Source organism: Gavialis gangeticus, unplaced genomic scaffold (assembly GCF_001723915.1).
Source record: "Gavialis gangeticus isolate Ggan-Ray unplaced genomic scaffold, GavGan_comp1, whole genome shotgun sequence".
NCBI lineage: Eukaryota > Metazoa > Chordata > Crocodylia > Gavialidae > Gavialis > Gavialis gangeticus.
Genome location: NW_017729032.1, coordinates 117,825 through 128,721, shown reverse-complemented (window position 1 = coordinate 128,721; position 10,897 = coordinate 117,825). Strand labels below are relative to the sequence as shown.

At 44.4% G+C, this 10,897-nt stretch overlaps 1 protein-coding gene across 1 annotated transcript in view; it reads right to left on the bottom strand.

The window, feature by feature from the left end:
- LOC109302182 (glycerophosphodiester phosphodiesterase domain-containing protein 5) overlaps positions 1–10,897 on the bottom strand; it is a 145,996-nt gene that overhangs the window by 65,362 nt on the left and 69,737 nt on the right. Inside the window, exon 8 of the mRNA XM_019523748.1 lies at positions 2,450–2,532. Coding sequence (XP_019379293.1) covers positions 2,450–2,532 — 83 coding nt within the window. The remainder of the gene's footprint in view (positions 1–2,449; positions 2,533–10,897) is intronic.

Sequence of the window (10,897 nt, the reverse complement as noted above, 5' to 3'; positions counted from 1 at the left end):
GCCGGGGGGGGGGGCGGGGGGCAAGGGCCCCCCCCACTCAAGAGGCACCAGTCCCCCTTGGGCAGAACTATCCAATGGAAGAGTTCATTAGTTTACTCTGACCTAATAGCACCACAAGTGTAAATGGTGATTGCATGTATAGATGCCCCTTGGATTCAAAAGATAAATCCTGAGATTTCAAATAGAAATCCACAGTGTCAAAACATTCCCACTTATTTTAGACTTTCCAAGTGTTTTGCAACAGAAAAAACAATTGCCTGGTATTTTTTCTGTAGTCAAGAAACCAGTGGAAGCTACAACTTGGCATTTTTTTGAGGGAGGTCTTGAGTCTAGCAAGGGGCGCCTTGAGTCTAAAAAGACTGAGAACCACTGATATAGGCAGTAGCGATAAAAAGCACCACATGGATAAGTAAAACCCTAGCTTTATAAATGTTCTGAGATGGCCATAACTTTTATAAGCCAGCAGTAGGGCAGGACAGGATATCACGAAAATGTGTAGCAAGTTCACCTTCCTACTAGGGGAAACAACGCCATTTCAGCGGAAGAAAACGGCTTTACAAGTTTGGATTCTCCTGTAGATGGCACCAGATACCTGCCCAACCGACATAAGGCTGCCCCATTTCAGTACAGCAATGAGAGGACCGCTCAGAGTGTTTAAGCGATACCATCAAGCTCTGCTCATCTAAAAAGGGTCCTTTTTGAATAATTAAGCAAAGTGCTCAGGATCAGCCTGGATGCACAAAACAAAATAATCTCTTGCAGGCAGTCAGGGCTTCTAAAGGCTTTATCTTTGCCACAGTTAATGAGCTAACTTCTGAATGATTCAAAAAGGATTAAGCCATCACCACCCTTGTGCTGTCCTCCATCGCTGCAGAACGACTTCCCATTACAGAGGAAAAAATTCCATTAGTTTTTAAATCCATTTCTTCTCAAGCAATGGGAAAAGAAGAATCCTTGATGTTTGAACTCCTAGACCCAGAAGCCTATCTTTCACTGCAGACAGCTTCCTTTCAGTTAAAAGCCACCCTCCTAGGAGATTAAAAATAGAAATTATGTATTTTTCTTGTACTTGAATTTCAAGCCATTTCTTAGTATCAGATACCATCCTGATCAGTGCCCTATGCAACTGCCTGTGTCACTATTAGACAACAGAGAAAGGGTCAATGGATTTTTGGTGTGGCAAAATTCAACAAAATTCCACATCTTTCTCTAGGGTGCGGGGTGGGAAATCAGATTTAGCATCTAGGCTTGCAAAGGAAATCAAGGTCACCCATCTCCAACGGATTCAACTCGGCTCTGGTGTTTATAGCCCTGCAAGATGCACCCGGGACAGGTCTGTGCCTTTATAAGCCTTCCCATCTCCTGTGCTATTGGGTTCTGACTTCCTACCCAATCCTCACGTGGCTCAGTTGTGCTCTTTTCCTTCTCCTCTTCCACCCTGTCCATTTTGCTTTCAAGTATACCTGACCTGCACTAACCCACTCTCCAATGCAAATAATGGTAATAGTGGTCAATCATCAACATCAAATCACAACAGCCAGTGGTGACCTGCATGACTACCATTACTATTATTTCCTCTACATTCTTTCAGAAAGCACCGCATATTTTTGACCTTATTAAAGCTCAGAGATGGCCACTAGGAACTGCTATTCCTTCACACATGTTATGCATCCATCTACACATCTCAAAACTTGGTATTTAAGAAGTGTAGGAGACAGGAGGATAGTAAATGTAGAAAACTTCCCTTAGAGTGAAAGCCTGAGTTACTTCAGTGTAACTCTATGCTTTCAAACACTGCACTCAAACCCTTGTCTGCTTGAACTGATTTTTTTACTTGAACAGGCCAACAAAAGAATCTCATTATATTCTATCCTCAGCATCATAGCAAAGGGACAGCAACATGATTTTGTGGATTGCCGGGTAAGTTCTCAAGAAAATTGAGCCAGGCTGGCATAAGCGGGGTGGCAGGTTACAATGCAAGGAAATAATTGAGGAGCCTCATTTTCCTTCACTGCAAATGAAACTTGCTTGTAGCTCCTTATAGGTAAGTTCTGCTGTCATCCTCTGGAGAAGGCTGCCAGATCAATAAGCAGAGATTCAAGTCTATGCAGGACTCTTGCTTTCTTTCTTTGTAATAAGCAACCTATCTAGAAAGGGATCTTGTAGTGAATTCTGGGCCATGAAATGAGGATTAGTTGCTTGTTTACACGGAAAGTCCAGCTTCCTTCGATAATCCCCAGAAAAATGCCAATCAAATTACTGAATTACAAGCAGAGGTACATGACCGTATTCACCACAAAGCCCTTTCCACAGGATACTACGTAAGTGGCAGCAAAAAAGAAGAGGCAAAATACAGAACGGGAGCCAAAAGAAAGCAGATGCAAGGATTTGGTTTGGCCGCAGTGCTAAAGAGAGCCTTTGCATTTGAAGCTAAGTTAAACAGACTTGCCTTATCACTACGTCAGCTTGCACGCCATATATTTTCTGCTCCACTGCCTTTTGGAAGGACATCAGAGTGTTTTCAGGTGCCAGCTAGGGAAAAAGAATTGGGGAAAAAAAAGATGAGTAATAAGTACCAATATTTTTAAAGCACCCTCCTTTTAAATCACAACAGGAGACTGCAGGAAAAAAAAACACAACCTACAAAAGCAATCAAAATACCTACAAGACTGTCAAAAAAGTTAAAAAGCCAACAACACAGCATTGCTGGAAATCATGTGATTGCATATAACATCCTTTTCTATTACGAGAAGGAACTGGCTAGTACGTGTAGGTATAAGTGTCTTTCAGAGAGGAAGTCATATTGACTCTTTACATCTTAAGCCTTTAGCCATTAATGGAGAGTCTAACATACTTCACTTGGTTGCAACCAGACCTTTTAGAGTAGACAAATCTATGTCCCAGCCTAGGTGACCATGATGGACAGCCACGGTGTCCTAGAGAAGTCCTGGGTTGTTGGTTTTTATTTGCAATGCCTACAGTTAAAAGGTTTGCTAACACAAGCCGGGCAGTGGCATTGGCTTCTTAGGCCTGGACACACCATGGAAACCCCGACATCAGTGGGACTTCCAAGAATCTGGTGCAGGAGTTACCTGCAGAAAAACAGCACCAGGATAATGTACACCCACGTAGGGGCCATCTGACCAGCACTAATCCATCCTCCAATGCAAATAACAGTCCTAGGGTTGTTACCCTACAGCTGTTCATGAAAAAAAACCCACAATGTTATCAAACGTTCAGACAGATCACATGCAAATTCTCCCCCAAAATCCACCCCCTGTCCAAAAAAATGGGGTGCATGTCCTCAGTGGAGAAGCTGATTTTTCTGCCTGGAATACAAGCACCCCACTTTGATTCTGCTCCAAAACCAACCAGCAGCAGCAATGATATCTCTGTTCAGGCAGGTGAGGGAGTCGGGTGACTTCAGGGCTCATTGCTTGTCACTCCCCAGGTATTAACAACTGTCTCCCCTTTTTAACGGAGGCTCCATTAATCAAGCGACTGTTTCACCAGGTCTTTTTTTTCCCCCTCCAGTTTCACAACCTTGCAGACTTTCCAGCTCTTTTCGAAGTAAGAGATCCACCCCCCGAGACCAGACTTTAGCCGGAAAGGGAGGGTGAATGACCCGACAATTAGGCTCGGCCCATGCTCTAGGCAGCCATAACTCTGGGAAAATCTTTTCTTCTTCATTCTGCCTTCCCGAAAACAACATGAGCGTCTCGTTTGGGATCATGTGGTATGCGAGAAAATACAGTACGTCTCCCTGCCTTCTCTAGTGGTGAGACTCTCTACTAGCACAAATAGTATCAACTGCTCCAAGATAACAATTCCCTGTCCACTCCAGGTCCCAGTTTAAATTTGCACCACTGTACAAAACAGATGCAAATTACACCAGTGTAAACCTGTCCTACGTCCACGATCTCCGCTTGTAACTAAGGGGTGACTGGTAGGTGGTCTGCAGGGTGCCTGCTGCTCGCCAATGGAGGCTGGGTGCTTATCACAACTGCATGGAAAGTTAGCTAAAAAACACATTAGTTATTCTCCATTTCTCTACTGGTCCATGCAAATAATTATTATAGCTGTCACAGGGATGTTAGGAGAGGGGACAAGTCCGGAAAAATGAAGATATAGTCCTAACAATGGAAAAAAATAAAGGGCTCTGTGCCCACTTCATGCAGTGTCTGCCTATTAATTCTTTCACTGAAAGAGGCAATTGCTAAATATAAACTCCATTGTTTTATTTGAAAGGACGATTCCCTCACTTTGTTCTTAACCATTCAAACAAGATTGCGCCAAATTAAAAATCAGGCTCAAAAGAACAGAAAATGGCTTGTTCCTGTGTGTGCCACTAAATACATTTTATTCTACCTACTTCCCTCTTGAATGGAGCCACAATTAACAGTGGTGGTTTTGTTTAAGCAACAGCTTCAATGAAAACAAAAATGTTTTATTTTTCGAAAGAAGTTGATGAAGTATTACCACATTATCACCCTAAGCATTAAAAAAGGGAATCATGAGTCAGACCTCAAAGAAAAAGAAGAAAGGGAAAAGAGAGGGGAAAAAAGGAATCAGATTTAAATGCATGCAGTAGGAAACAGTACAAGATGAACACAGGTTGTTCAGCTGTTGCGGTGCTCTGAGGTTGTATTTTCACATCTACAAGGCTTTCTTCCATCATAAGGCCAAGCAGCATTAAAACAGAGGCAGAGAGACAGACAGAGATTTCAAGGTAATGACTGAAAAATCAGGTGGAGGATTTAATGGGAAATACATCTGATGAGGAACAGCAGCATGAAACCTGCTTGAGATTCAGATTGGTCATATATGTGAAAGCGTTTTCTCGGCTAATCAGCTTCATCCATGGGAAAACATTAACATCCAAGAGGCGCAGCTCTGTTCTGCTGTAAGCTGTAAGCAATACCACACGGCATGCTTAGCTCTGATATAACTACTGGTTTCAGTGGACTTGAACTGGGGAAGACTTTCGTCCCAATTAGGATTAGGATTATTCAACAGTATGAGAATGCATCTGCTCTGTGAAAGCGAGAGAGTAAGATGCAGCCGCCGCCTAGAAAAAATCCCCGGCAAAGACAGACAAGTTCATCTAAGTCAAGACAAGGAGAAAACGCCATCCCACTCGGGTGCACCTGGCATCGGGTCACGTCAGGATAACACGAAGACAAGCATTTCAAACACAAGTGCAGTGCCCAGATCGGTCAGTAAGGGGCAGCATGCAAGCAAAGATTGGGGACAGCCAAAACCAGCGTACTCAAGGTTGATTTTTGCTCAAGCACTCTGTGTTCCTCCACAGACTTCAGTGTCTCGTCTCCTCCCAAGTAGCTCAGGTTTCATTAAGATGAACAAAGCAAGCTGATGTTGCTCATATTGGGCAGAACCTGATACTCTGTCCTTAGCTGCCCCTATAGACCCAGGCAGGGGCTCCTCTATTATTTCCACGGAGCTCACGCCTTCTGTGAAACAGAGTTCAATGCAAGCCCGATGCATGAGCAATCGCTGGAGTTCGTAGATACTGAAGATAGTGATACCCTCTCTTTAAAGCCTGCTTATAAGTGTATACAATCGAGGCTGTGAATCGGGCTGGATGTTCCTTCTGCCTCATTGTGGTACTACTTTCATCAATGGGCTAAGCTCGGCAGGAGCGGCTGGAATTATCCACCCAACAGCAGCATCACAAGGCAGATAAATTAACCTAAAAGTTGGGTGATACAGGTATTTTAAAAGCACTGAATCTTCTGAGCACTGGAAAAAGCACATTACACAAGTCCACAACAGACGTTGCACAAGTCAACACGGTGATGCTCATTCCAATTTAAGATTTGACAGAGCAGATGCAAGGCTGGTCTGTACCACAACCTTCCTGGCTTCTCCATGGTAGCGCCTCATCTACGAAGCAAGATTTGAGAACAAAACTATACTCTGCTTTTTACCAAGGCTGGAAGGCTGTCTTAACAGGATTTTAGCTTGGCCCCATCATGGATAGACAAGCCCTATTTTTGACATTAGCAATGCTTAGCAATGGTCATTTCTGAGGTACAGAGAGGATATAACCTGAGTGGCGATAGGTTGTGGCTTCACCAGAGATAAAGAATATGAGAAGGAATCAAAGGAAACAATGAAAGCAGATAGTTTTTTTCCAGCTACTCATTTGGCCTAATAAAAGATATCACATCTACTCAAAGAACATTGCCTGCCTATACATATATGACAGAGAGCCATATATATTAATATGCATTTTCAATGCCAGAACAAGATGGGGTGAGGGCTGTCTCAAGCTGCTTGTTGAACACATCAGAAACCAAGGTCTTGAGCAAGGTGGCAGGGCACCATTGTAGAAGTGGCCAAACCTTTTGTTAGGGGATTCAGCAATTGGCTTCTAGTCTCAGTACCTGAGACTGCACCCTAGGTGATGGCAGGCAGGAAATGCTTGCTAAAGCAACCAATTCTTTGTGGCACTTCCTTGATTTGTCAAACATCTTAAACGTGGAGTGCTGACAGTCTAAGGGCTGCACTGAACAAGAAGGTGCTAACTACAGGCAGCATGGGAGGTCTAAAATGGGGACTTGAACTGAACATTAGTGGGAATTTGGAGGCTGGGTCCCTTAGCCTCCTGTGAAAAGTCCCAGTGTAAATGCTTCAGCAAGTTCAACCTTACCTGTGCAGTGAGAAAGTGGAGTCAGAGCACGCAGGGCAAGGGTGGGCAAAATGCGGCCCGCGGGCCGGATGCGGCCCACCAGGCCATTCTATCCAGCCCGTGGGACCCCTAAAAAAATTCAGAAAATTAATATTTATCTGCCCCTGGCTGCCTGTCACGCAGCCCTCGATGGCTTGCCAAAACTTGGTAAGCGGCCCTCCGCCCAAAATAATTGCCCACTCCTGCCGTGGGGCATCCTGAAAAACTGTCGCAACTCTTGCTCCTCTGGGGCTTGCAGAGCAAGTTTTGGATTCCCAGGAACCCAAAATCTTCAAGGAAGATGTAATGAAAACCACTAGGTTTTGCCAGGTTGTTGATGACCACCGCATAGGGCCAACCTAAGCCATAAATCAAAGTCAGGTTCACGCAAGAGCTGGCCCATGCTCACAAGCTTCAGGCCATCAATCTTTAACCCTCTGATCACCTTTTTCTCCTCCCTGGTGACTGCATGAGTGTCATTTAGTCCTGGCTGCTTCACAGCTCAAACTGACACCAACTTCATATGCAACTCAGAGGAACATCTGGAAAGAGATCAAAGCACTCCGGATGCTCCTCACAAGTCCAAACATCTTTCCCACTGGACCAGGTTGTGTTTGTTCCTGGGGGTTTGCTCAGTCCTACTGGGAAAGCACATCCCCCAGCACAGCTGCTTCAGGCGGCCGTGCCAGGCAAGTGATTTTAAAGCCAGAACTGTGAGCTTTGAAGAGGATCCTCTGTAAACTAGCACAGGGATTACCGTGAGTGGGAGAAATGTCACTCCAGCCCACCACCCTCTTTCCAGAAAATTAGGAAGCGCCAAACAAATTGTGGCACATTTATAGCCTGGAGATACCCAAGTGGGACAGCTGCTGCCTAAAGTCACCCAGCTTTGATTTGAAGGTTGTTTGGATCTTTTTTTAAATACTCCTCCAAAAACGATAGTGTAGAGATGGATCATTTCCAGATGCAAGTGTGTTATATAAAGTAATTTGGAATATTTATTTCGCTACTTGGACTAAGTTTCCTTTGGTCCAGAGTTATCTGGCACATTTTGTTTAAAATAAGCCTCACTGTTGCCATTTAAGACAATTAGGCTCTTAAGAGTATGCATTATAGGAGATAAAACAAATGTTAAGGATGTGATCATGCAGACTCCTCCCTCTGGCAGTGAGCAAAACAATGGGAATACCATGCAACTGTGTTCTGTAAATTTGCTCCTTACACCGGGGTTTGGTTGGACTGATATCTACTTGGCCCCAAATCCACTTTTCACTGAAGCTAACAAAAAACAGGGAGGGACAAATCACTTATTTAACCAACTTTCTCTTGTTTCCTTGTAGAAGATCCAGGAGCCAATTCAATTTATCATTCAAATTAGTGTCCTTCTACAGCTTGAGAGTACTCTAAACTTGAACCGAGCTGGTCGGTATAGCTGGTCAGGTAGGTGGCACAGCTTTGCTCCTATTTCACAACTGGCTAAAGCGTGCAAAATTTTTGCTGGGGTGATTGATGTCCACTTCAGACTCGCCGAATTGCTCCAAACGTTCACAGGAAGCGAACACGGACGGTGTGCAAAAACACTGAATCGAAAACTCAGCTGAACCAAAAAGTCACAGAACATTGCCATCTTCATATATTTAGGTCTATGAAGGACTTGGCCCTTGCTTATATGGATACATCCTAAGGATCAGGCAGGAAGGAAATGTCTTGGGTTTTGACGCATCTTTTTATTATCACTGCAAAAATCAGAAAAACATTTTTATGGTATCCAAGGCCATTCTGCAATGGGGGTGGGTGGTGCAATTATGACCGCCCCTGGTGCAAGCACAAAGCATGAGCAGAATAAGATCTACAGGATGAGAGAAGTCCTCTCTCCAGGGCTGCTTTGGAAAGTCCACATCTCCACGGATCTACAGCCATCGTTTAATACAGCAGAGGCCCAATACCCCTGGCAGGCTAGAAGCCACGCTGCACTAAGCGCCAAGCAAACACTGAGCAAGGAGACAGACTCTGCCATTTAGGATGTAAAGCTGTTTGGGGTAAAGATGATGGAGAGCCGGGTGACGTGACAATCATGCAAATAAAGGAAGGATGGTCCAATCGTCAGAAAATGCTGGACTAGGACTAGAAGACCCCTAGCAAGCCTCTGCCTCTACCACAGACATTGGGTGTGACCTTTGGCAAGTCATTTATTCCCTCAGCTCTCCACCTTGGGATAACAGCACTTCCTGATGTCACAGAGCAGCTATCAGGAACATATAACAGAAATCACGAGGTCTGCAGAGACAAGGGCATCTTAGATGGACATAAGTGCCCCCAACACATTCATTAACTAAAATCCTCATTCAAAGGACAGCAGTTTTCTGGGCTTTATGTAACCACAGAAAAAAAATGATGAGCCACTTGATTCAAAAGCTTCGGCTGTTCCCCTCCACCACAGATGCTCCGTCTTACACTGGCTTAAACTGAACATTTTTCAAACCGTGCAACCAGGTTTTCTGCTTTTAAACCCCAAACCCCACAAATTTCCCCAATCGTGCTGTGCTTGCTAGCAAACAGGCCGCAAGGGTCAATCCAGGGTATGAAGCCAGGCAGACAAAACTGGAGACATACTCCATGCTTCCCCCTCATTTCTAGATTGTGTTTGCTTTAATACAAAAAAAAAAAACCCCAGGCGGAAAGACCGAGAAGTTCACAGACCCACACAACAGACATGCAGAGCCCCTCAGTTCAAAGCAGCACTTAAAGTCCTGCTTCACCAGAGAAGGGATTTGCATTGTTTATTGAAGGTCATAAAATACTCTCTTGAATTATGGATGACAGAGCTTGTGGGGGAAGCTACAGACCCTCTGAGTCACAGCAGGGCTGATACAGCAGCATGCCATGAGCTGTCGCAAGGCTGTTTAGCCATGCTGCAAAGCCTTGGCCAAGGAAACGATATTCTCCAATGAGACAAGTACTGAGGCACTGACCTAATATACAGATAAAATCTCTTCACTTTGAATCTGTTCCTAACAACAAGATTTTCTATTTTTGCAATTTCTTCCATCCCCAAAGGACTCCAATAGCACTATGTATGTGCCCAATAACACTATGCACAGACACGAGGAGGGCAACATCTAAGCAAGTGCACAGCAGTGAGAGATAGAGCAATTTTGGCCACCGAGACCAAGGTAAACTCATATGAAAAGGGCAATTAAAAATTCACAAGGTCCTCTTGATTGTTATTTGAGCATGGTAATGGTCAGCCAGGGTGTCACGGTACCCTGGGGTGCCTGGAGATCCTTTCAAGGGTGCCCCAAGGTGCCATGAAATGTTAACACTGTTAGAGTAGGTGCCATGCAATGTTAACACATGTTTCACAAGCTAAACCCAGACATTTCAAATGGGAATCCATAGTGTTAAAAGCCTTCTGATCCACTATGGGCTTTCTGAGTTCTTTGCAACAGAAAAATTGCTCTATTATTTTTCTGTAGTCAAGAACCGAGTCAAAGCTAAGAGCTGGCGTCTTCTGAGAGGTACCTTGAGTCTAAAAAGATTGAGAGCAACCAAAAAAAAACCCAGCACCAGTATAATGAAACCTGTGCTAAATAATACTATATGGACCAGTGATTCTCAACCAGGGTGCTGCAGCACCCTGGGGTGACTTAAGAGCCCTTTAAGGGTGATGTGGGGTGCCACACCATACTAGGTACAAACACCTATGCATGATTCATGAGATCAACCCTGAGATTTCAAATCCAAATCCATAGCGTCAAAACATTCGGACCCGCTTCGGGCTTTCTGAGCTCTTTGCAACAGAGGAATTGCTCTTGTATTTTTCTGTGGTCAAGAAACAAGCAAAACCTAGGAACTAGTGCTTTTTCATGGGGGGTGGGGGGGTGTCTCGAGTCGACTAAGAGGTATCTTGAGTCTAAAAATATCGAGAGCCACAGTTTCAATGTCCCAGACGAAAATGCATGGGGTCCATTAATTACATCAGTCAAGAAATTACATCAATCGATGCTTCCCAAATCCTGGGGAACACTTGGTGGGGGAAGTCGTACATGAATCTTGCTGGTGATCTGTAGCACCACCACAGTAAAGTTGAGCACGTCTTGCACGTCCTCCCCCTCCCCACTTCCTCTGCTGCCAGTTGTAGCAGCAGTAGTTGAAATAGGGGTGCATGAAAGCGCCTGACTTGACTACGGTGGGGTATAAGTTAGG